This window comes from Amphiprion ocellaris, chromosome 14 (assembly GCF_022539595.1).
Source record: "Amphiprion ocellaris isolate individual 3 ecotype Okinawa chromosome 14, ASM2253959v1, whole genome shotgun sequence".
Taxonomy (NCBI): Eukaryota; Metazoa; Chordata; class Actinopteri; family Pomacentridae; genus Amphiprion; species Amphiprion ocellaris.
In genome coordinates, this window is record NC_072779.1 from 28,147,483 (window position 1) to 28,172,672 (window position 25,190).

A 25,190-nucleotide genomic window follows, 5' to 3' on the forward strand; every position below is an offset into this window, starting at 1 on the left:
AGGGGGGCAATATTTTTTCATAGTACTATATATAATGGGCCATTAGCCATACAAGTTGATGTGACATATATCTGAAACTCCCTGTCAGTTAGAACTGAAGAAGCCTCTTGGATAGAAGGTGTAAAAGTCACACCTGCCAATGTTACTCGGTCAGACCTAGTAACATTTCCACATCATTTTCAACATGGTACAAATCTGATCTGAACCATTACATTAATGCAAAGTACAGCATGCACAAGCAGCTTTTTTTTCTTTTTTTTTATGTAGTTGTCCAAAAAATCACACAAAACACTTAATACAAAGTTTATGTTTTTTTAATACCAGACAGCCACATGATCCATTTGCATGGCTCCAAAGAGAGAGAATTGCACTTATTTGCACAGTCAGGTCACGACGTAATTAAATCGCAGAGACAGTACAGAGAGTGGATGAGTCCAGACCAGGATCTGATGGCAGGTTGCACTCTGTAGGTCTACATGTCTTCACACATCTGATGATGCGTGAACTGTCACACTGAGAATAACAGTTTAGTTACTAGCTGTTTAGGAGTATTTGGTCTTAGTTTTTTTTACAAACCTGTAGCATCACACAACAGTAGGATACTTGAGTGTCTCCTTAGGGAAGAGCTGTCCACATTTGTGTAACGAGCAACAGTAATTATCCTTCACATGGAGAAAGGGCCAATTGGGCTCTAACAGCAGGTCCCATAGTAAACTTTTCTTCACCTCAGACAGTTCAGTTGTCACTCAGAGTCACAGTTTATCATCTGCAGTTTAATACTTTGTCACACTGAAAGGAGTCTCCTAAGCTTCTGTCTTGGGTCACCTCTCATTTGTGATAATGACAGATGTACCAATGAAATGCAGGATCTCTCTGTGGTTCTCAGGGGACGACCTGGAGCAGGAGCTCTGGCTGTTACAGTTGTAAGAGGCTGTCTCTCTATCTTGGTAACTGTGGCCACAGCTTACTTTGGTAAAAGAGAGGGCCTTACTTGAATCATGTTTGCCCAGTACTTGGCGAAACTTCAAAGCCATGTATGGAGCTTGGGGTGTAAGTCCCAACCCTGCAGTCATACCTATTACCATTCTCCTGTCCCCGTCAGCAGACCTGGACTGCAAATCTGTGGCAGCTCCACGTTGCTGGAGGCCATCCGTAGGTTCTAGATGTCCTGTACCTTGTTGGCTGTATGGATTCTCCATCATACAAAGCCTCCTTTTCCGCTCTAGCAATAACTGCACAGGGAGTGATTGGCCTACACCGTGTAATGACCTACCCTGCTCACCTTTATCCATTATCAGGCCACTAAGCAAAGGGTAGGCCAAGGCCTGGTCACCTCGAAGTCCCCCAGGACCTCTTGTGCTATGTTGGATATCCTGGCCTAAAGGCCTATTCCCCTTGGTGCCGTGAGGCCAGAGATGTGGACACACCTCAGACATCTTGCTGTGGACAAGCGTATAATGTTCATAGGGTTCTTCTTCCTTTAATCTGGTTGTAGAAAAAGGGCTTCTGCTGCCAGGACAATCATGAGAGAACCCACTTTCAGCTGATAGCACAGGTCCTGAGGAGAAAAACAATATTCAGGAGCAGATTTACACAAGAACTGAAACAACAACTCTGCTCCACAGAAAAACTCTTGTGTTTTTTTTTAAAAAATGTGTGAATTCCAGTCAGTGCTGATGAATCTAACCCTATCATTGTCTACAAAAGTATGTATAAAGTGTTCACACATTGTTTTTGGTTTTATAACTTTCCATCCACACTGAGCTAGGATTCCACAAATTGAAGCTACAATTCTACAATGTCATTTTGAGGATGCAAAGCTTTTTGTAAGCATTCTCACCAGCAGAGAGATCTGAAACTATTATCACATGTGGTTAATACACATGGACAATATTTCTCCTAGTAGCATATGGTATCCATACACAGTCAGCATGTATTTCTTGGCTGGAAGACTCTCTATGCCAGCATTAACAAAATCCTGATGCACTGAGCTACAGTCAGTGGATCACTTCTAATTACAGGTGTTAATGTAGGCTTTCTGTCTGACTGTCTTTTTTTGTATTTATAAGTATAAATAAATTCATCCTCACTTGACAAACCGGTAATATTGAGTCGCATTTATTTAATTATTTTTAACCCTACTATTTTGCTAATTTATAGAAATACTTTAAGTTTGTCAGATCTTGATGAAGCCAAATTTGCTTTCTCATGTTTTTGTTACATTTATCCTGCCCTGTTAAAAACTCAAATTTAAAGACCACCTTTCAGGGTAATGCCTAAAATTCAAATTTTGCTCTGTCCCCATCATGTTGAAGGTGTGAAATATTAACCCCTTGATACCTATTGTCACAAATTCGCATCATACCACTTTCATTCACACTGCAGCCGAGATAGCATACCCATTCCCCCAGTGCCGGTTTGTGTATATTCAATATGTACCTTGGAACCTTTTGCAAGCACTGTTTTCTCATACGACCAGTCGGAGTGGGACCTAATTATTATATATCTGTTATTATTACTATATATCTGTTCTATGTGTAATAGACAAATTAACAATCTCCACTTATTTTAACATCAGCTGGAAAGCTAAAGCTCACACATTTTTTTGTTTTTATTTAATTGTAAATAAATTCAGGCGTCAAGCGGCTTAAACTTTCAATGAATAATGCAGTTTATCAAAATGGAGAGGAGCCCATTCATCTATGTGTTAGGATCTACAGTATCAAAAGCCTTGGAGTGCAACACAGTGTTGTTTGTTTTTCCAGATGAGTTTAGTGTCACTATCAAAAACAGTCGTATACATTCTTTTATAAGTAGGTGTGAAGTGTGGCTGCTGTGACTGAAGGTGATTACTTTGTAAGATTTCATGCAGAACAGATGGAGAAAAATAGTTGTTTAGGTTCTCTGTGTGACCACATTTGGGTAGTGGAAATAGGGAGCATTTTGCATACTGAGGGAATTTTTGCCAGAAGTTGAGGTCAAAGATTATTCATAGGAAAAACAATTTTACAGAAAGTGGACTTCTGAATGAAATTTAGTCATGGCAACTTAGACCTTGTAAAATAGTCTGTGTACCTAGGCATTTGATGTGTGATCCAACAGGTCCTCTCCTATGTAGGGGACCAATCATCTGCTGGGGGAGCTGAGAAGTTGAAACTGAGCCGGGCAGCTGGCTCTGAGCACCCTGAGGCAGGTAGTTATAGGGGTAGTGGAGGGTCAGATTGTAAGCAGGGCTGCAGGTACCCTGACTTGCTTCAGTGCTCAAGCTGGAGCTTCGCTGGGTCTGCAGGTGCAAAGATCGCTCCTTACACAACTTCTTCTGTGGAGAGCAGCTCAGGTGGTCCAATGGTTGCTATCCATAAATAAACACACAATAGAAAAAGTCACTGCCTCTTTCAGAATAACACTTTTATTTTTGTGTTTGTAATAGCTGGTTTGTAATAGCCATCCACTGAGAAATGCCTTTCACACTTGATCCTTATTTACTGAACAAACAGTCAAGTCCATAAATATTTGGACAATTGTACACCACCACAATGGATTTGAAATGAAACAATGAAGATGTGCTTCAAATACAGACTTTCAGCTTTAGTTTGAAGGTATTTACATCCAAATCAGGTGAACAGTGTAGGAATTACAAGACATTTTATATGTGCCCTCTACCTTTTTAAGGGACCAAAAGTAACTGGAAAGTTAGCTGCTCAGCTGTTCCATGGCCAGTCGTGTGTGTTATTCCCTCATTATTTCATTTACAAGGAACAGATTAAAGGTCTAGAGTTCATTTCAAGTGTGGTATTTGGGTTTGAAATTTGATGAGGTCAACTCTGAATACAAAGTCCAAAGAGCTGTCACCATCAGTAAAGCAAGCCATCATTAGGCTGACCATGGAAAACCAGTGTTGTGGATGACAGAAGAATCCTTTCCCTGGTCAAGGAAAACCCCTTCACAACAGCTTGCCAGATCAAGAACACACTCCAGGAGGTACTTCCACCCCGCCTTCTCCCCTGGCAAACCCTAATGACAATTAAGCAGTGTATAGATAATGGTTGGATGGATGTTTGTATAGATTATTTGGGGATCTGATCTGTAGTTGCTTTGAAATGGCTCCAAGGGACTTTCCTGACTTGTTCAAGTCAATGATTTTCATTTTCAGATCTGTGCTGAGTTCCTCAAACTTTTCAAATGAAGCAGTTGTTGCTGAGTCTAATAAGTTTTTCTCAGATGGACTCTAAATTGGCTCAGAGAAGTCTGTAGCTGAAGTCACTCATGATTACTCACAACAATTTTAAGAGGCCATGCTACTAAGGAAATTTGATTAACACAACTGTCTACATCACCAAAATCGATAATTCAATTTGATGTATGAAAATTTTTGACCCACAAGAATTTGTCAGGTCCAAGACCAATAATAAGTCTACAAAAGAACCAAATTGCGTGATTGTTTTTTGTGACAAAGATATGTGTTCTGATTCCATCAAAGATAATTAAGAGTTGTAGGAGTCGTTGAAGTTCAAGACTGTCATGACATGCATGTTTTTTTCAAGTATCTGTAAACTTTTTTCATAACAGTAGTTACAATTTGAAGATATGAATTTCACACAAAAAAATAATATTTTTGTTAAATCAAAGTCCCACCTCTGGATAAGGAACTGATCTGAGTTTGGTCTTCATCTTAACTGCTTTGGTTCTGAGTTGTTTGCAGTGGTCCTGAGCAGAAGTGAGGCTGAAAATAGGATGGCTGGTTCGACTCTGGTCTTCAGATAATTGCAGCTCCTTGCACTCAGTGTCACTGTGTGCAAACAGAAAGACATACACAGTGTAACTTGGAACTGGTTTAAATGAATGTTTTACATGGAGGATTGCAGAGGGAGGGTGCTAACTCACGTGAGCACGTAGTTCACACTGACAATACAGTGAGGTCTGGAGGAACGGCTATTGTGGACGATCGTAGCATAACTTTGCACCCACACCCAGCCTCCATGTTTTGATAGCATGCGGTAATATTTAGTGGTGACCTGACCTTTCAGCAGTACTGCAGGGAACACAAAGATCAGGTTTAAAGAGAGAATGCTGGTAAAATCAGGCCGAGAGTTACGAAGGCCTCTTTTTTTTAGAACCAAGATGATGCATTAGTCATTTAAAGAAGTTCCTTAAGTAGCAGCAACTTTAATAGACGAAAATGCAATGCAGCCACAATATTCACTATGTTTAAAGTTTTTCACATTCCATACATAGATACAAACTGATATATTAGCAAATGTATTCTGCCATTCCCAAAAGACATTCATCCAGCTACATCATGTCTGGATTTGTTCTTGTCCCTGAACTTCCACCCTCCACTAAATCACTTCTCCCCAATCTATAAGTTTCAGAAAAGATCTCAAGGACTCACATAAATGATGAGCATAGCGTAGATGGAAAATGTCACAGGCATGGACATGGTGATAGAGAGTCTTCTCTATCAGGTCCTGAGGTTCATAGCCTGTCAGCTCTGCCACCCTGGCTCCAGCACAAAGAGAAGCGAGAACAAGTCAGGGGCTGATTAGAACATCATTATGCATCGTAATGTTCAGTTAACAGCAATCCACATATTTACAACAGTCAACCAATTCATATGGTACACATACTTGAAAATTTGTATTTTCAAAACATGCTATCCCATACATGCAAGGGTTAATGTGTAAATGGATCATTTTTGTGACAACCATTGTAATATTTTAAACACAGATTATCAAGACCTCATGATATTATGGTTTATGTGTCTATCCACCTAGTCAAATCTCTCTCCTACCTCATGTCCAAAAAGATGAGTTTAAAGTCCAGGCTGGCCCGGAACATGAACATGTTGCTGTAGAGTTTAATTTCAGTGATGCCACTGGGGGGAAGGGAGTGACCAACTGCCACCAGACCCACTGTCTGAGAACAGGATTCATACAGCGCCATGTCCACCATGTACTGACGTACTTTTAGATAGCCACTGCAGTGGATGACCTGAGAAATGACAACATGAAGCACAACGTCCTAATATTTTCTAAATCAAACTGCATTGTGTTCAACCTAGGAACTACCATTTGTACTCTGCGGCTGCTGTTGTCTTGTGCAACTAATATCCAGATGCCAAATATCATATACTCTCTTTATTTAGTTTACAGTGAGTCCCTCCAGGAATTCGCGATGTTGCGATTGCGTGAATTCACGCGAATTCAACCAATCACTGCAAGTTTTCCACAATTTTGGCCAGCCTCCTGTGAATTCCACCAATCACAGCAGTCCCCAGCGCAAACGTAATGCACGTACGTCACTGAATTCGCTTCCGTATTTATGGTTTGAAGATTCAGACATGTGCCATACTAATGTCTCTCAGTTACCAACAAAAATTACTGCTGAAGACTGTGCAAAACAATTAATTCCCTGATGTTCTTCACCAAAGCGGAAGTAAACTGTTTTACACCTGTGTAATATTGTGGTGGAATACAAAAAAAATAAAAAATTGATAAACACTTTTCTACCATGAAACACATTAGGAGAATGGCTGAAATGAGCGGACCACAGACCAGACAGATCAACGTGATGGAAACTGTTACATCCAGATCTGTTGGAGCACTGAAAGAATGAAAGTAACTTAGATTAATTATTCCACCAAGGAATGTGGCAGAGTTATGTGACGATCGGCATATGTGAATCATTCCTCTGTTAGCAACATTACTCTAAAAACAGACTAAGGGATTTGGAGGAAATTTTTAGGGAAGGTCAGAAATGACACAAGGACCAAGTGATTCGATTTTGGCAGTGATGCGGCTTAAAGTTTGGATGCATGGATTCGTTAAGGATTTCCCATTGAGATAGTGGAACAGCATCTGATAGTGGCACGGTAACCATGGCAACAAATGAACGCTACCTCAGCAGCCTGCTGACGATCACATCATTGTGATCCTACAACAAATTCACCACTTTGGACGTATCGGAAATGATACAAGGAACAACTGATTAAATTGTAGGGGTGTTTCTGAGTCCCATCAATTCCCACTGCCCGCTACATATTTACGTCACGCAATTCGGTATGTACACACGCATAACACACACCTGTGTTCAGCGCAGGGTCAGGTAATGAACAGTCTTGGTGGAGTACTGCGGTCTCTGAGTGCTTTTCTTGTTTACTGACGTGACAAGCCGTGAGCGCCTGTGTGTGAACATGTGTGTGCCAGGAAGTGAAATTGACTTTTAAAGCCACTGACATATGTCCAAATGTGATTCAGTCAATAGTAAATTATCATTTTGTGCTATAAATCTACCAACCACTTCATGTTAAACCAGTATCTGGCTGGTGCTAATTTACCACCATGGTATGCCAGCTTTTGTATAAATGAGTAGGAGCGTTAAATAATTAATTTCGGAATAAATATTGTCAATTACAATGATATAACATGTTCTAAAAGCTGAAAAAATGCAAGTTTTTTGGCAATTGTCACTGTCTCCCTCAATTTCATCACAACAAATACACTTAAAACATCGCAACTTACATCGCAATTTTTTAGAAAAGCTGCCGTGAATTCAGGCATTTTCGGCCGCAACAACCTCGAAAAACGCCTGTAAAATCCTGGAAGGACTGGTTAATGTTACTCATTATCTGATGTGCATAGGCTAATACTGGTAAAGTTAACATGTTGGTTATTTAACTGACTGCAAATCAAAGCAGGAGAAGTGATGCTGCAGGGTATTTGAAGGAAAAAGTTCACCCATAGGTAAGACATCCTAATTTATTCATAATTTCAACACTGAAAAGTCTGTTGGTGTGTAATGACAATTTTTCTGACGACAGCCACTCATTCATATGTGTTTTCATAGTTTTTTTTCAGCTAGTGACTTTATAATGATTTAAGAGGTCACATTCTGTAATATAGTCAAGTGCAAAATAATGTCACCACTGCAAATTTCCTGCGGTTAAACACAAAAATCTTACTAATGAAAAAATATGACACAACAATATTTTGACTTCAATAAATGGATTAAACTTTAACAGTAAAATAATATTCAGCTGTGATTAAGCTCAAGATTCAACTATGTAACAAGTGATTTTATTGTAGGTTATAGACTGTGCCTTTGGCCTTTCTGCAGAGAAAATAAGCACATGCTGTCATTTGTCATTAGATCCTCTCCACATGTTGGGGATGATCTCTAATTATAAGTAATTAATGAAGTTGCTGTAGTTGTTCCACATGTGGAAATGCATGTCACTTTCTGGCTCTGCAGGTATGTAATAAACACACAGGAAAGACTCATACAAAAAGCTGGAATCAGCAAACTTAACTTCAGCTTCTGTGCAAAATTCATCATACATGGAAGGAGACTGATTTTGGAGAGGTCTGTGTGCACCTCCATCCGAGAATAATATACATCCAGGACATTTCCAGCTGTTGTTGCACAAAGTCTTGACCTACCATCAAAAAAATGAAACTTGCCAGAGAATTGCCAGAGGTAGCAATAAATAAAAATAATCCAGTGGTTGTACATACCTTATATCCTCCATATGTCAGTCCTGCATTTCGTTTGGCAAGAACACACTTCATCCTCAAGAGAAAGGAACGCTCAATTTCATACTCTGTCCAATAAAAACATATAAGGCATTAATCACATTATATAGCACATCGTGTTTAAAGAATATGATAACCTGCCTAGCCGAGAACATACCCTTCCAGGCTAAAATACAGCCCATGTAATATGAGATTCCATCAATCAAATTAATTTTATCTTAATTTAAGCACAAGTCAATGAAACCAAATCAAACATTTTTGGCAAAATAGGGCTGCACTGTAACTCATTGGTTAGCACTGTTGCCTTGCAGCTAGAAGATCCCCAGTTCACGGCCCGGACTGGGCCTGGGATCTTTCTGCATGGAGTTTGCATGTTGTCTCTGTGCATGTGAGGGTTTTCTCCAGGTACTCCAGCTTCCTCCCACAGTCCAAAAACATGCTCAAGTTAATTGGTGATTCTAAATTGCCCATAGGTGTGAATGTGTGTGCTTGTTTGTCTCTATGTGTAGCCCTGTGATAGATTGGTGACCTGTCCATGGTGTCCCCTGCCTTCACCTAAAGTCAGCTGGGATAGACTCCAGCCCCCTCAATGACCCTGAGGATCAAGTGGTGTACAGATAATGGATGGGTGGATTTTTTGGCAAAATGTACTCTGAGATAGTATGCTGACATAATGGTTTATTTATAGAGCACAATTCGAGCCGATCTTAATTTCAGCACAATTCAAAGGTAATATAAACAGATATTGTACTGAAATCAGTTATACAGTAACAATTGAAATGAACAACAGCCAATGTTGATCTTCTTGAATAATGCTTTGTTTACAGAACAATTTTATCTTAGTATACAATTACATTTTTCCTTTGGTTTGAACTTTTATATTTGTAATTACCTCAAGGACATTGTAGTTATTTTCTTTCATATTGATTCACTTGCTTTGTAAAAGAAAAAAAACAATTCTAAATAACTGAACAATTAACAGTTTAACATGCTTAATTTTTATGTGTCAACAGGTATAAACTTCCCTAGGCCCAAGTATACCCAGGGGTATACTTTGGTATAAGGTGGCCTCGACCAAAGTATACGCCAGGGTATAAACTGGCCTAGGCCAGAGTATACCCTGGGGTATACTTTGGCCTAGGCCACTTTATATCCAGGTATACTTTTGCCGAGCAGTTCATCTGGCCTGTTACACCAGCATAAGGAGGACACTAGCTTGTGCCTCCTTGAGGCTGCATTCCCTACAGATATCATGCATGTTTCAGATCATCAAACTAGTTCTAATACAAGACAAAGATAACCCAACAAAGTCAGTGACATTTGTCAGTCTGGAAAAGGTTACAAAGCAATTGCTAAAGCTCTTAGACTCCAGTGAACCACAGTAAGGGCCATTATCCATAAATGGAGAAAACATGGAACAGTGGTGAACCTTCCCAGGAAGTGACAGAATTTCTCCAAGAGCACATTAACATCTCATCCAGAAGGTCACAAAAGAACCCAGACAAACATCAAAAGAACTGTAGGCCTCACTTGCATTATTAAGGTCAGTGTACATGATTCCACAATAAGGAAGACACTGGTCAAAATTGGCATCCATGGGGGAGTTGCAAGGCACAAACCACCCCTGACCAAAAAGAATGTAAAACCTCATCTCAGCATTTGCAAAAAAATATCTAGATGAGCCCCAAGACTTTTGGGATAACATCCTGTGGACTGATGAGTCAAAGTTGGAACATTTTGAAAAACACGTCCTATTACCTATGACGTAAAACTAATACTGTATTCTTCAAGTCAAAGTCTGGACTTTAATCCGATTGAGATGCTGTGGCAAGACCTTAAAAGGACAGTTCATGATTGAAAGCCATTTAATGTGGCCAAACTTAAACAATTCTGTAGAGAACAGGAGGTCAGAATTCCTCCATGGAGATGGAAACGACTGATTACAGGTTATCACAATCATTTAATTGCAGTTGTTGCAGCCAAGGGTGGCCAAACCAGTTATTAGTTTTAGGGGTGCGATTACTTTTTCAAAGGGGTGATAGAAATTTTCAATAAATCAATTAAAAATGGTATTTTGTGTTTTGTGTGCTACTTCTGACTAAAATTAAATGTATATAAATATTAGTTTGATGATCTGTAACATTTAAGTATGATAGACATGTAAAAACAGAAGATATTGGGAAATGCCAAATGCTTTTTCACAGCACTGTATTATAAAGTGAAACCACATGAGAAGTTTACAGAGAAAAATATCTATTATTGTGGAGTTATGAACAATTCATAGACAGGTGTAATGTGACTCTGACCGCACTCTGCTTTTTATAAGGTGCTAGAAATCAGGGGTTACTTGGAAAGTGGATTATTTGCTACTTTTGCTGATTTTTTTATTTTTATATATATATATATATATATATATATATATATATATATCAACATGGAACAGTGGCGATATATATATGTATATATGTGTGTATATATGTGTGTGTGTGTGTGTGTGTGTGTGTGTGTGTGTGTGTGTGTGTGTGTGTGTGTGTGTGTGTGTATACACATATATGTTAATGTCATACCAAAACACATGGCCCAACAGGATCTGTATCATAGTGCACTTCAAGAATAACACATTACATTCCACTCATTCAGAATTCAATCTAGAAACCAGGGACTGGCAGCCTTTAAGTACCTGAAGAGAAGTGATTGTGCTGGGGTTGCTGAAGACCTAGAACTGCTGTCATCTCATCATGGTCCGACGGGTGGATGTACTCATATACACTGTTTCCTGTCAGCTCCACCTGCAGCATGCACATTTCCAGCATGTGGTCGTGAATATGTTTGAATGTATTACACAACTAACCAACTGAAATGTAAGACAAAAATTGAAGTGTATTAAATCCAAAATAAAAAATATTTTGCAGTCTAATTGTTTAACGTGACTGTACATGTTTTATTTGTGTTTATGCCTCCAAATCGTTAGCTTAACTGATTTATGCCCATAGTATACCATATCAGAAAGATTGCTGAAGTGAAGCGTCTCACCTGTGACAGGCCGAGGTGGACTGATGCTGTTTCAGAAATGTACATGATTTTACCGTCAGAGGCAACAACAAACACAAAGCCATCCAGAGTCTGAGGGAGCACAGTAACAAAGTAGACATGTTAAACAGAAGTTAGTAAAGTTAATAATTTTTAGTTTTTTAAAGTTATGTGACCAGAAGGTCTAAGAACATATGTTGCCATAGAGTTTAAAGCTGTCTCCTACAATTTTGTTCTTATACAGATATTTAGACATTTGTTCGGTCTTTTCAGTTTGTACTTTTTATTAGAAAAGACATCTGTGCCATAAACACTGTAACTTATTGACTTTTTATTTAATTGCATAATTAAGTGTATAATAGCAAGTGTTCCTTGTTTAATCTTAAATGCAGTGAGCAGTCTCTTCTTTCTGCTTTTGATGCATTTTGCATCTGGCCATTTTGTTTAAATCCAGTATAAAGTTTTTAAAAAAAATCTTTTTTTTCTGTGATAATTAAAAATAATATCATACTAAAAATAGTACACTATAGTACTCTTTACTCTTTTTATGGTACTAATAAATCTTGGCTCCCCATGTATGTGCTTCTATGCAGACAGTACTGGTTTAGATAATGGACACCTGAGGGTTTGGGAATACTCACAAGCCTCTGGCTGAGGTCTATAGTTCTCCTGTAGGACTTGAACACTTATGTGGGCAATGATGGAGAAAGCTGGAGGCGATTCATTGGGACGAATGGCCTAATGATCTGAACCTGGGTGGTGGTCTGTTCTTGGAATTCTGTGCTAGTCATGAATTGGTCATAAATGTACCTGGTATCTTCAGCTCCCACCTCTGCAAGAGTTTCTCTTGCATAACGAGAGTGGGTGGGAACATGGAATCCAAGTGAGCTATGATCACGGCCTCCATTGCAGAAGAGGCTCTTAGAAGCTGTGGTCAGAAGATCACTGGTGCTGGTTGCTTGGGGCTCCCCTGAAGCAGCAGATAGGTATTACCACAAATGGGCTGCAGCTGCAGCAGTTGTGACAGCAACCACTCAGGTGTGGCAAGAGTTCAGAGAGGCTATGGGGAAGGACTTTCAGTTGGGCTCAAGGAGTATCTGGAAAACTGAATCTGGAGAGCTGCTGAACTGAAATGGGGATATTGTAAAAGACTGAAATACTCTGTTTACAATACATGTTTCTGATGTGGACATTATTGACAGTGACCTTTTTAAGTCAGCATGTAAATTTTCAATAAATCATCATAAACTTTTTGCTGTGATTTTATTACATATTACTACTATCGGAAAGAATGCTCAAAGGAAGTCCTCAAGCTGGTTAACTTCCTCCACTGAGGGGCAGAGCCTGAGGACTTAGGGGGCATTTTGCACATATCCATGGCAGAGGTCACCAAGGTAGTCAAGAAAATCCTGTGTCAAGGCACCAGGTGTGGATGAGATGGACAGGAGGCTTGTTGCAGCATCAGCAATAATATGGCCATTGTATCGATCTTTCTTCTCAATGTCATGTACCAGTCAATCTGCATGCCAACCCTCATTTATGGTCATGAGCTCTGAGTAGTGACCAAAAGAAGGGGCCACAGGTATGAGCAGCTGAGATAAGTATCCTCCGTGGGGTGGCTGTGCTCAGCCTTACCGATAGGGTGCAGAGGTCCGACATCCATAAGGAGCTCCACATAGAATTGCTGCTGCTTTGTGTTGAAAGTACCAAAATGAGGTGGCTCGGACAGCTGCTTAGAATGCGTTCTGGGTGACTTTCTTTGGAGGTTTTTCCACACACATTCAGCTAGGACGACAACCAGGGGTAGACTCAGAACTCACTGGAGAGACTGTATATTTCATCTGGAGTGGGATGAAATATACAGTCTTGGGATCCCCCTGGAAAAACTAGAAAGCATTGCTGGAAGAGGGACATCTGGAATGACCTGATTCACCTACTGCCATGACCTGACCCAGGTTAAGTGGAATGGATCAATGGTATGATTTGCTCCTCTCTTCTCTCCACCTTTCCTGTCTCTCTAAAACTGGACTTAAACATACAGGGAAATAATACCCTCCAAACATAAAATGATAAAAAAAACAAAATGCACTAATTATCAGATGTCCCAGGAATCTTGTCTCCCATGTAGGGTATTAGACAATGTAGTACAAGACTACTACTGGTCAAAGAAGATGCAATAGTAGAAATATTCCAATATAGTAATATTATTTTTTATCTCAGGTTCATGGTTATGATATTAATATGAAACAGGCAGAATTTAGATATGTTTAAATTTTTACTGTATTTAATTTTTTACTTTTTCAGTATTTTGGTCTGAATTGGGGTCTCTTTGATATTTGTTTGTATTTGCCATAAAAAAAACAATATCAGCTGAAACCTATCACTTAGAGTCACAATGCTGTTAAGAAAATATAAACGGAATTTACATCTGCGAAGCATCACAAATTTCTATTCTGTCTCACTGACATTACTGCAAGTGTCAGAATGACATTTTAAGGATACAATGCACCGTGTAAATTTGTTGTATGAATGTGTGACCAAAAACAGCATTTTTGAGAAAAGTAGAAACAAATTAAGGCAACATGCTACGGGCAAAAACATTTTTTTTCATCAATGGTATATTTTTAGATTTTTCGAATAATTTGCTACTATAACATGTCTTCTTTCAGCTTAAATATTCAAAATACACAAAGAGGTGTTTATTTTGTGACACTTTGTCAATTACATATTTATGCAAATTAGAAGTTTTAAAATGAGATACTACCTCAATTGCATAATTTAACATAATATTTCATAAAACTTGTAAAACAACATTCAGATAAATGTTTTAATGTAAGTAATCAGCTGGGGATGTTCCATGGTGATATCCACAAGTTTTTTTTCCCAGTATATAGAGGTTTCCAATAAAAAATTAATGGAATCACAAAATATATTTTTCTCATGCTCTGACCTAGAAAGCTCTCCTGCAGTTTCACTTACTTACACCATACTTTTCTATTTTATTTATGTTCTGTAGGGCTTTTATTTTTTGTTTAAATAGCAGGGATTTATCCTGCAAACATTGTGACTTTCTTCTGCCTTTTGACAGTATTTTCTGATTTGTATAAAAATTCAATGAACTATCCAAAAAACCTTGGAAAAAAAGCATTGAAGCTTCATTTTCCTGTGTTCAGAGGTGTAGCAACTAATAATGTAATAACGGCCAGCAACGTAATAACTTTCCAATAATGTATTAAAGTTTTTGAACCAACAATGTAATAGAATGTTTTTAATAATGTGTTGTGGCATTTTATGATTGAACAAATGATAAAATTAGACAAATGGGATGTGTGAATCAAATTTAAAAGAGAACACTGATAAGGTTGGGAGACCTAACATCTCAACTGAAGTTATGAGTACACTGAGTAATCCTGTGGAAAGCGGTAACCCGACGGAAGCACATGGAGCCCATATAAGGCATAAGACAGGAAGTTCATGTCCTCTCTACATCTGCACTCGTGAGTTTAAACCTAGGGCACGCTGAGCTAAGCAGAAATAATGCCAACATAGCAGAAACAAAAAAAGAGGAGGTGGTCTAACTTTTGGTAAGATTACATTATATATATATATACATTATTTATATAAACTCTGCTGAGGCTCCGCCTCTTTGGCAGTGTAAAAACTTAAACCACAAAAATGTTTGTTTCATTTCTATTTATCTGCATTTTTCATCTGTCTACTACATTCACAGATTACTGCAAACTCAAAGCGCAATTATAGTGATTATATTCAACATTTTATGATGTTTTGTAAACTAAAGCACTTTCAGTGTCTTGTAAAGTGGTCTATTATGGGATGGCTACACAACAACAACAGCTAACAAGCTGTTAGCCGTTAAGCAGGACCATCACAGCTAACGTTAGCGCTGGTGCTAACAGCGTTGAGGGTCATTGAGGGTCATTGAGGTGATACTTGGCTTGAAGGCTTGAAGTGATGCAGTGATCAGAAAACACTGTTGCACAATTTGCACACAACCACGCTTTTATCCAAGCTGACATCTGGAAGATTTTTAAAAGAAAACTTTCCTCCCAACAAGCACAATGTGTTCTCGTCTTCCTTCACTGTTCACCAAACCCAGTGTTGCCAACTCCTTAGAAAGGAAAGTAGCTATTGGCTGTCCTAAAAGTCACTAAAAGTCGCTAAATGATGTCATCACCTAATTTGCATAATTTACCATTTGCATGTAATTGTAATCAATGTTGTAGGAGAGAGAAATAACATTGTGGGAGAGACAAAAAGTGAATATATAACACCCAAAATATGTTTTTGAACTCAAGGCTAAGTGCAGTGATTTATTTTAGTATGACATTGAAGACACATTTTCATTTACATCCTGCTCTGTAAGCCAGGACGGGATCTGCAGTGACTTTGCACATGCGCAATTCATCTGCCGTCTGGCTGCGGAGTGGTGTGGATCTCTAATCAGACAGTGGGATGCAGCGGGGTTACTAGACTGACAGCCTGTGCTTTGGGATGGGGAGGAGCTCACAGCAGCACCTGCTGCTCGTTGAGGACAGTAACTGGAGAACAATCTGAGCTTTCATGTCAGAGTCTCCAAAACACCAGAAAAAGTTGCTAGATTTGTCGCTAGTCGCTTTTGACAAAAAAAAAGTCGCCAGGAGGCTTTGGAAAGTTGCCAGATTTAGCGAGAAAGTCGCCAAGTTGGCAGCACTGACCAAACCTCCTTGTGTGTATCTTCTTCATGGCTGCAGACCATAGACTGTATGCTGCAGACAGACTTTAGGTTCCTTACCACCACCTACTGGGCTGGAGTGTTCATCAGTGTTACCATTGTGCCACAAATTACGGAACTGAGAAAGGTGCGATTAAATATGTTAATGTATTTAACGTGTTATTGTTTCTGGAAATAAATGCGTTAAAAATCTCAGCCCTAGTAATAACTTATTACATTATTGACTTAATATTATTAGGTTATTGGCTCAAAAAAATTATCACATTATTGGCAAGTTATTACGTTGTTGGCTTTATTACATTTGAAATGGTCAAAATTATTACGTTATTGAAAGTATTACCTTATCGCCCGTTTTTACATTATTAGTTGCTACAAGGGGTCTGTTAGAAATTGTTGCACATTATGACATTTTCATATAATGCGTAATTTGCATATTTAAACACAGTTTCAGTAAATGTTTAACACAATCTACATTGCATTTCATGGAGTCGGCAGTATGATTGCAGGTTGCTGCCCTTTTAAAGATACTCTTCTCTCTTTAATAACAAAGGGAGATAGGATCACAAAAGTGTGGCTTCATCACTCTTTCAGGTGATTACTGAAAGTAATAAAGAAATTTTGATGTTGATATCTACCAGTTAAAATGTCTACTATTTATTCCTACTGTTTCTTGAAACTACTACTTAGTATTTTTGTAAACACAAGGTGTACAAGTACAGCATCGGGAAACAAAACTGGATTCTGATATAAAAAAAATTATGTTAACATCTCTTGTTCTTCTTGAGCAATTACATAATGAAAAGTAATATTTTAATAAATCAAATAACTTCAGTCTGTAACTTCAGTTTTAGTCCACACACTATTTTCTTCTTTTCACTCTAATAGAAAATCATAACATATGCTAGTATACACTAATATGTTTTGCACAAGGCATTAGTACACTACAAAAGGAGACTATAGAAGAGCATTTTCGCCTTGGGGACAAATAAAGTTTTTGAATTGAACTGAATTGAATACTGCAGTGCTAGATCATGGTTTGTTGTTTTGTGTACTGACTTGTAAAAGGTGAGAACCCAGTTCTTTTGCTATGCTGTCCAGAGGACTGAACCTTGTTGACAGCCCCCATTCGTCACCCAGACCTGCAGAAAGGGAAAGAAACAATAAGACAGTCAGAGAAACAAAGACTGAATCTCCATCCACAATGCAATGGAAGAATAAAGAATATTTACGAAGTTAAGGACAAATTCCCTGAGCTTTTACACTTAATACATCAGTACCATATGGCGCAAATACAGGACCTGTGTGACTGTTGCAATAATGATGTTTACACAGAGGAAGCACTTCAACATTTTTATACCTGTTTGAGAAGTCATAGACAGCTACTGGGGGGCCAGATGGGCTGCAGCAATGGCATAAGCAAAAAACTTTTGGGCGGGGTCTGGGAAACAAAGGAGAGAGCCTTAGTACAGGCTGGTTATAATTAAGGACAGGAGGGAGAACTGCTGTCCTGGACTGAGGATATTGGCGGGCAGTGGAATGATTCCTCCAATGAGCTCCTAAACCAGGTTAAGAGGTCCTCTGTTGACAAGGCAAAATCTGGAGACTTGGGGAAATGCTTTGCCCATAGTTTACGACTTCAGGAGCATGGGGTACTTGGATCAGCTTGTCCTTGTAAACAAAAAGTCAAAGATGTTTCTTGTGGGTGTTGGACTGCCCATGTCTCCAATCCTGGTTGTGACATTCAAGGACAGGATCTCAAGGCACAGCTGGTTTAAGGGCAGTGTGTAGTTTGGGGACCTCGGGATTGCGTTTGTGCATTAAGCAGATGTCATGGTTCTGTTGGCTTCACCAGGTCATGACCATCAGCAGTCGGGATGAGAGTCAGCCCCATCAAGTGTGAAACAATGGTTGTCTCCCAGAAACTGCCAGATTGCTCCTTCTGTCTTGGAGGGAGGTTGCTTGTCAGACAAGGGAGTTTAAGTATCTTGGGATCTTGTTCATGAGTGACAGGAAAATGGAGCATGAGATGGACAGCTGGCTTGGTACAGCATCAGCAGTAAAATGCAGGCATGGTACCGAATGATTGTGGTGAAGAGGCAGCTGGGCCCAAAGGCGAACCTTTCGGATTTACCAGCCAGCCTACATTCTAACCTTCACCGTTGGTCATTAGCTGCAGGTAGTGACTGAATCTTAATGATTTAGATGATCCACTGACTTTTCCCCTGCCATCATGGGCTTAATTTGTAGTTTTGAATGAAATATTTTCTTTGGAAGGTTTTCAATGACATTTGCTTCACACATTTATAACCCTAACCCCCATGACTATTACTGATATTCTGCATAAGTAGTACTTTTCATTTATTGTTGATAAGTCAAATGTTACCATGCTAACATGTTAAAACAGGATGGTGGACATGGTAAACATGTATTAGCATTATGATTGTAGTATAGCAGTACGTTTACCTCAAAGCACTACTATGCCCATATATAGTCTCACAGCGCAAGCAGTATAGTTGTAAACATTTGCAAAGTCTTGGTCAGATACCACAAATAAACTTCCATTGACCTCACTTACATGGAGTTAGGAGAAGAGATGTTTTTGTTATCCGTTTTTTATACACCACTGGAATCTATTCCAGTTGACTTAGGGCAAAGGCAAGGTACACCCCAGAAAGGTCACCAGGCAACAAACACAGACAACCAAGCACACTCACATTCACACCTGTTGACAAATTAGAATCTCCAATTAGTCAAAGTGTTTGGACTCTGGGAGGAAGCCGGAGCACCCAGCGAAAATCCATACAAGCACGGAACACATGTGAACTCCTCACAGAAAGACAACAGGCCAAGATTCAAGTAGGAACGTTTAGCTGCAAGGGGATAGTGCTAACTACTGCATCACCATACCACCATTTTTGTAATGTGTTTTTTAATTTTTAAAATAAATTTTCCTTGATGTCAATATTAAACCTTATCAGTGCTGCATATTTTGGGCACAGACGTTATTTTCCTATCCAAAAAAATGTATAAGTTAATTAAAAAAGCTACCAAATTACCAGTTGTGGTGTATGTTTTGCTGTTCAGACAGCTGGGACACTCTTCTATCCTCCTGTGTCTGCATTATATCCATAGGTACATGGCTCCCACTTATACACCGATAAGTCTATATAAGTGCAAGTCTAGTTTAAAGTGTCCATTATGACCACCTGCCTAATATTGTGTTGGTCCTTTTGCTGCAAAAACAGCCCTGGCTCATTAAGGCATGGACTCCACTAGACCCCTGAAGGTGTGCTGTGATATCTGGCACCAAGATGTTACCAGCAGATCCTTTAAGTCTTGGTTGTAAGTTGCGAGGTGTGGCCTCCATGGATCAGACTTGTTTGTCCAGCACATCCCACAGATGCTCAATTGGATTGAGATCTGGGGAATTTTGAGGCCAAGACATCACCTCAGACTCGTTGTTGTGCTCCTCAAACCATTCCTGAACTCTTTTGGCTCTGCTGAAAGAGGCCACAGCCATCAGGGAATACTGTTTCCATGAAATGGTGCACATGGCCTGCAACAATGCTTAGGTAAGTAGTTCAGGATTTCAAGTCCCCTTACTGAACATGCCTGGACAATATCAGACAGCTAAGACTGTGTGTCAGAGTGTCTGTGGGCTTTACAAAATGATGCCAAGGACATTTCAAGGTGAGTATTACATTTTATACAAACAAATTCCACTAAAGCAATAAATTTGTGAATATTTTCTATTGTGATATTGCCAACAGTATAGGGAGTATAGGCTACACTGGCGAATACAGTTAATGAAATATGTGACACATGTTTAGCAGGGAAACTTGTCCATCCTACGTTTCAGATTAGCAAACTAGTGAATACAAATGATAAAGTTTAACTTGACAAATTTGCTCAGCTAGAGATTTAATTTGTGGAGAAATTTTAATGTGTATTGTTTTTGCTTTTAGGATTTCAATATTATGCATTGAAATACAAAATTCTGTAGTTCAATGGATTAATTTCCTAAAAGCTGCAAAATAACCATATATAAATATATATATAAATTCTGAAATCACTAAGAAAATCCCATTGTTAAAATTAGTATTTTGTAACGTTTGTCAATTTAAAAACTTGTGTTTGTATCACTTTTTTAGTTAGCCCAAACATTGTGATTTTTCTTACAGTTCAACAGTTGATCTACAGTTCAGATCAATGGTCAATCTCTGAGGATAATAGTGTTTTTCTGACATTATGTGTAGCATTGCTCTTAGATTTGACAAAAACTGCCTTCACATGAGAGTTTACATGCATGGCCACTTATTAAAGATGCTGTGGACAGATTGCAGTGCACTAATAGATGCTGGAATCTGCAAGATAGTTCTATTCCTCCTGAAAATATGCATTTTTGTTATGTAAGGTTGTTTTTTAAAACACACATGTATAATTTAATTACAACATAATCTCCCTGCGTTGTACCCCTTATCCACATCCTCATAACCACTACCCGTGAGTGTGGACACACACAGTTAGGTAGTGTTATCTTTAATTCTTACAGAACAGATGCAGACTTAGAGAAGAGTGTGCACACACTGACCAGCAAGAAAACTGAGTTAAATTTGAATGTGTTTGAAAAAAAGTGTTTCTTGATTTGGGATGCAAATCTGAGAAAAGTTTCATAAAATATGCCAACAGACTGAATGGCATCTCAGTTTCTTTAAACATTTTTCCTTGTGCTCATGTAGTGCTTTCGGCAAAGCTAAACTTAAATATTCACATAAAGCTTATTGCAAGGGCAGCCATTAGCAGGATAAATACTGGAGGAAACAGATGAACTGTCATGCTGTTGATGCTTGACATTGTAAATCTAAACTATTTTTTCCATAATCCATGTTGACATTCGGAAACTCCGTGTCTGGCTTACTATTCAACACAAACAAATCCCAGCTGTCACCTAGGTTCAGGAATGTAACATATCATGGCCCAGCTGCTTCTCAGTGATTCATTTGTAGACATCAACTGTCTTTACAAGGTATTAGGGCAGGTCTGAATGTCAGGGTTCCTGCCATATGCTGAATGTTGTTTTTTATAGTCACACCTTGCAAAACCATTTGAATAAAAAATGTTTTGACCTGCATGGATATACAATATTTTATTAACATTGAATCATTTCCTACAAACAAAATTTGATAGACTGGTACTTAATAAGTCAATTTGTAGAATCAATTCAGATTTTTTTTCATGAATTTTAATTTTATACCAGATCTGATGAAATCTTGTCACTGAACGGGTATGGAAAATACAGAAGGAAAACTGCCCAAGAAAAGCTTTAAAGAAAACACGGTACATCAAACTGCAAAGTGCATTCATTTTCTTTTTTACCACTTGGGGTGAAATTGATATGTTATAAATGCAAATCCTACAGAAGTAAAGAAAAGTTTGAGGATTTCGCTGTGCAATGCATAGAAATATTAAGAGCACCAATAACTATTCTAAAACTTGGTTACATTGGCATTGATTTGTTGAGGTATTGTGATGTTGCAGGTTCAGGTCTGACTAATTCATCACAATGATGAATAATTTAAACTACAGGAGCACATATCTTCTAAGAGCATCTTTTAGTTTCATATGAAAAATCTCTGACTGCTAATGACTGCAGCAATAAGCAAAATTAGTTAATACAATTTTATGGAAACACACTGAAGTGCCTGTAGCTCTACTTGTACTAATACAGCTGAGTAAATATCTAATTGCCTCTGACAAATACATTATAATAGCTTCTCATGCTATGCAAAATAAACATGAACTCTCAACATTTAAAAAAAGCCGCGTCTCTCTAAAACTGCATTTAAAACAAAACAATAGTTTTATTTGTTTTTTTCTGTCAGTTTAATGTAGGTTAGCGAAGTGACCCAGAATTAGCTCCGTTAATTTTATACCAAGCAGAGTGACTTTGCTGGATTTCTACTGTTCCTCTTCAAATATAATGACTTGTAATTATAACTTTACCAAAATAGCAACAGGCTGAATCATAATACCAAAATAGAAAAAACAAAATAGCAACAAATACACACAAGTATGTCCTCTCAAACTGAAGTCCGTTCATATTAAATACACCGAACACATGTCGCAGTAACATTGCCGAGATTAACACTCGTTTTCTAATTGCCGTTTTTGTTTTTGTGTTGTTTGTGCAATTTATAAATCTCCAAGAGAGTAAAACAAGCAAAAGATGTAATCTGTATTTTTTTTAATTTATATTAATTTGTTTTAATTTTTTTTTTTTTTTTAAAAATCATTTTCAGATAGCATTTGCATCTTTCAGAACTAATGCCTACCAGGCTAATGGGTGCAGGCCGGTGGCTTCTTCATGCAAAAGTGTACAAGATAATGAAAGGAACATTTTTAGGTTGTCCACTATTTAGTACTCAGTTTGATCTGACGAGATATTTAAGCACTGAAATGCAAAACCTACGAACAGCGCTCTGGGTGAACAACTATTCAAATCGGTAAACAGATTCAGGACGACCTGACAATCTGTGCTGATAATGCTGCTTTTATTTTTCATTTTTTATTTATATTTGTATTTGCAGCCGTCAACGTTCGGAGATATGTCTAGTATGTAACATAGTCTCTAGCTATATGAAATATACATGTGCATATTCTTAATTACAGTGAAGCAGTTTAGCGCTTCTTCCAAATATTAAAACAGATGATGCAGTCATAAAAGGATCAAACTTAATGATACTACTACTATTACTACTGATAATAATAATAATAATAATAATAATAATAATAATAATAATAATAATAATAATAATAATAATAATAATAATAATAATAATAATAATTGCTGTTGTTGTTGTTGCATAAAATCGATAATTTCTCCCCCAGCGCTGAGCTTTGCTGATATTGTGGGATCTTAAAATACAAGGCTGGATCAGGCCATTTGAACGATAATAGTCTCAATGAGAATAATTCAGTGTAGTTCATGCAGTGAGTAAGTGTGCAGGTCTGTCGTCTCTTGGACAGAAGTGTCGTCCTGGCGGCTCCACTGGCCTCTGGCGGAGCCTCGGCCATGGAAGGCCGTTTGTTCAGTCCCACTTCACGCATGATGACTGCGGGGACAACCGGTGTTTTCCTGCCTCCTAAGCTGTTCTAGGTCAGCTGTATGCGGCCAGATGGAATAATTCGCCTTGATGAATGAGTGAGGCATTTTTAGTCGACATCAGCTTTCAACCCCAGCGGAAAAATAACTTCCAAACTAATGCACAAAATTTACACATTAAAAATTATCATTGAATAAGAAGCAGCCACGCATCCAGAAATTCGCTTCCCTTTACTAGCGATAATCAGATAATCACAGTTATAATTAAATAAGTAACACATTTTATTATTATTATTATTATTATTATTATTATTATTATTATTATTATTATTATTATTATTATTATTATTATTATTATTATTATTATTACATGCCTGCCTGCGTTAGCCTATTATGATATTTTGTAGCTGGCTCTCTGAAGAAAAACGACACAGAATGGCCTACCTTATCAGTCAGTCGTAGTAGTATCAGGAGACTGGATCTATTTTACCCGTTTTGTCTCTTCTTTTGTTCAGAGAGATACGGTCAGAAATATATGTGTCCTCTGAGTTGAATGTTTGTACCACTGAGCTGCACGTTTTTAATGTTCTGATTCCTCTTCTTACACTTACAAAACCTCACCGAATTATATATTAGCTATATTTCCTGTCTATTAAAAAGTACGTGCTACACTTTTCGTGCATTTATTTAAATGGACAGAGGTGTCTTCTTATGATGTTATTTTAGAAAAAGCAGAGATAGATATTTGGTGATTAGTGCTCATCTGAAGAAAGCGGCAATGAATATATATATATATATATATATATATATATATATATATATATATATATATATATATATATATATATATATATATATATATATATACGTGTGTGTGTGTGTGTGTTTGACTAGTGTGTTTTTAGCGTATTGAATTAGACGTTAAGGATGCAAATATAACATTTTACTTTCTTCAAGATAATGGCTTTTAAATGTAGTCCATCTGTATCTTAAAAACAATCTTAATAAACCTGGTGTTAAGTATTTACTTTGAGCTTACCTTCGGGGAAGACCTTCCTCATCTTGAGGTAGCTGCTGGTCAGCCGGATGATGGAAGCCTTGTCCAGCTGGGAAGTGATAGCCGCCGGCAGAGGCAGCAGCTTGGCCAGCTCATAGAACTCTCCATTCTCCTTCTCTCTGCGCGTCTTGGCCGCGTTCTTAGTTTTTTCCTTCATTTCTGGAAGTTTCAGATAAAATATCGTTGCTTAAAAGTAAATCACAGGCAAATTTTGTCACATAAACCCATGTAGCAAATAGCCTACATCTGACTTATGTTACTAATACACTCCAAATCGCTTTTCCAGAATCTTCACGTTGACACTCCTGTGATCAAATCTTAAATAAGCAACACGATGTGTTATCTGAATTCAAAGAGCGAACCAGACCAGATATAATTAACTCATGTGGGCGACTCATCGTCTTAAAGCTCTGCTCAATTTAAGCCAAGTTCCACTCTCCAACTTTACCTGCTTAACTGTTCGATCAGTCAAATACAGAAAAACCAAAAGTTGCAGAAAATCCGGGGAAACACGACGTTCACTGTGTTCTCAATTTACAAACATCTGTCTGTTCTTCCACACATTCAGATGTTTTGCTCTGCTTCTCTGTGGACGTCGACAGCCTCTGACGGAACGAAAAAACAACCATTGCACAATTTAGGAGATCGAAACAGCAAAACACTCACAACTAAACTGGTGTGAATATTCCTCAATGTCCCTCAGACCATGTGCACTGCCGTGTCGTCATCGCCTCCCAC

General features: G+C 38.2%; 1 protein-coding gene across 1 annotated transcript; it reads right to left on the reverse strand.

Annotated features, from left to right (window-relative positions):
* Positions 1 to 298: 298 nt before the first annotated feature.
* sim2 (SIM bHLH transcription factor 2) lies at positions 299 to 25,127 on the reverse strand. Its single transcript, XM_023298091.3, has 12 exons — positions 24,901 to 25,127; positions 24,435 to 24,611; positions 17,350 to 17,432; positions 11,565 to 11,654; positions 11,212 to 11,320; positions 8,514 to 8,599; positions 5,792 to 5,991; positions 5,393 to 5,499; positions 4,885 to 5,032; positions 4,636 to 4,789; positions 3,076 to 3,352; positions 299 to 1,558 (listed from the first exon to the last, which is right to left on the reverse strand). Exons 2-12 carry the CDS (start codon positions 24,607 to 24,609, stop codon positions 822 to 824), a joined length of 2,166 nt encoding a protein of 721 aa, XP_023153859.3. The 5' UTR covers positions 24,610 to 24,611; positions 24,901 to 25,127; the 3' UTR covers positions 299 to 821.
* Between the last annotated feature and the right edge of the window lie 63 nt (positions 25,128 to 25,190).

Bases quoted from the DNA above. Each gene is read 5' to 3' on its own strand.
- sim2 (XM_023298091.3), bottom strand. From the start codon at position 24,609: ATGAAGGAAAAAACTAAGAACGCGGCCAAGACGCGCAGAGAGAAGGAG. The intron at 11,655-17,349 runs GTCAGTACACAA...GTGCTCCCTCAG, and splicing joins TGGGTTCTCACCTTTTACAA to ACTCTGGATGGCTTTGTGTT. The intron at 4,790-4,884 runs GTGAGTTAGCAC...GTTTGCACACAG, and splicing joins AGTGTGAACTACGTGCTCAC to TGACACTGAGTGCAAGGAGC.